General features: G+C 57.8%; 1 protein-coding gene across 1 annotated transcript; it reads left to right on the plus strand.

The window, feature by feature from the left end:
* Positions 1 to 320: 320 nt before the first annotated feature.
* On the plus strand, positions 321 to 1,439 carry PRMT6 (protein arginine methyltransferase 6). Its single transcript, XM_049765760.1, has one exon. It carries the CDS (start codon positions 321 to 323, stop codon positions 1,437 to 1,439), a length of 1,119 nt encoding a protein of 372 aa, XP_049621717.1.
* Positions 1,440 to 1,694: the final 255 nt, after the last annotated feature.

A 1,694-nucleotide genomic window follows, 5' to 3' on the forward strand; every position in this document is an offset into this window, starting at 1 on the left:
CGTGGTTTGAGTGGGCCAAAAAAGGAAAAGTAAAACAGGAGAAATAGCTAGAGCTAGTCCAGGTGCATTGCCAAAGAGCAACCTGGAGGCCCTTCTGCACCAGCTCCCACCAAAAGTAAGCAGACCCTCCTAGGGAATGAGCAAACTACAAATCCCAGAATCCCTCTCTCCTCGCGCAGTGCCCGCCGGGAGCCAAGAGGAAGCTTGAGTTAGGAGAGCAGGAAGTACTGAGCGCCTTCGGAACTACAAATCCCAGAAGCCCTCGCTTCGCGCGCGCGTGTCCAGTGCCTGCCGGGAGCCGAGTCTGCTGGAGTGCCAAGATGTCGCTGTCGGTGAAGAGGAAGCTGGAGTCGGGGGGCGACGACGATGGCGAGGAAGACGGCGGCGGAGAAGAGCGGGCAGCGCCAATATTCCCTCTTCGGAGGACGAAAGGCGAACGGGATCAGCTGTATTACGAATCCTACTCGGATATCTCGGTCCACGAGGAGATGTTGTCGGATCGCGTCCGCACCGACGCCTACCGCCAGGCCATTCGGCACAACCAGGCCGCGCTGCAGGGCAAGACGGTGCTGGACGTGGGCGCGGGCACGGGCATCCTCAGCATCTTCTGCGCCCAGGTGGGAGCCCGGAGAGTGTACGCCGTGGAAGCCAGCGCCATCTGGCAGCAGGCCCAGGAGGTGGTGAAGCTCAATGGCCTGGAAGATCGCGTGCAAGTCCTGCCTGGCACTATGGAGACGGTGCAACTGCCCGAGCAAGTGGACGCCATCGTGAGCGAATGGATGGGCTACGGCTTGTTGCACGAATCCATGCTGAGCTCGGTGCTGCATGCCAGGACCAAGTGGCTCAAAGAAGGAGGCTTGCTCCTGCCGGCCTCTGCAGATCTCTTCTTGGCCCCCATCAATGATCACATGCTGGAGCTGCGCCTGGGATTTTGGAGCCAGGTGAAGCAAAGCTACGGCGTGGACATGAGCTGCTTGGAGAGCTTCGCCACGCGCTGTCTCATGGGCCGATCTGACATCGTGGTGGAGAGTCTCAGCGGGGAAGATGTGCTGGCCCGGCCTCAAATGGTGGCCCAGCTCAATCTGGCCCATCTGGGCCTGGAGCAAGAATTGCAGACTGGAGTGGGTGGGCGCTTCAGCTTCAGCAGCTACGGTTGTGCACCCTTGCATGGCTTTGCACTCTGGTTCCAAGTGACTTTCCCCGCAGGGGATGCTGAAAAGCCTTTGGTGCTGTCCACTTCTCCCTTCCAGCAGGCCACGCACTGGAAACAGGTCCTCCTCTACCTCAACGAGCCTGTGCAAGTGGAGCAAGACACTCAGATTACAGGGGAGGTCACGCTGCTGCCCGCTCTGGATAATCACCGGCTCCTGCGGGTGCAATTGCGTTACAAAGTGGACGATCAGGAAGAACAAACCAAAGACTTTGCCATGCCCGAGTGAGCTTTGCTTTTTCTCCCCCCCCCCCGACCCCCCCCCCCAGCTACCTCAAGGAGGAGGGCTTTAGGGGTGTTGGAAGTACAAAGGGGAGATATGAATGTGACGTGTGATGTGCAAGTCCGGGGGCAGTTGCTTCTGTCTCCCCCTTTTTTTTTTCTTCTTGGCTCTTTCTCTTCCAAGGAGATTCTTCTGGTAGTCCTTGCTTGTTAAAAGTGTTCCTTTTCCCCTCAACCATGGATAAAAAGTACTAATTCATTG

Source organism: Suncus etruscus, chromosome 19 (genome assembly GCF_024139225.1).
Source record: "Suncus etruscus isolate mSunEtr1 chromosome 19, mSunEtr1.pri.cur, whole genome shotgun sequence".
Classification (NCBI taxonomy): Eukaryota; Metazoa; Chordata; class Mammalia; order Eulipotyphla; family Soricidae; genus Suncus; species Suncus etruscus.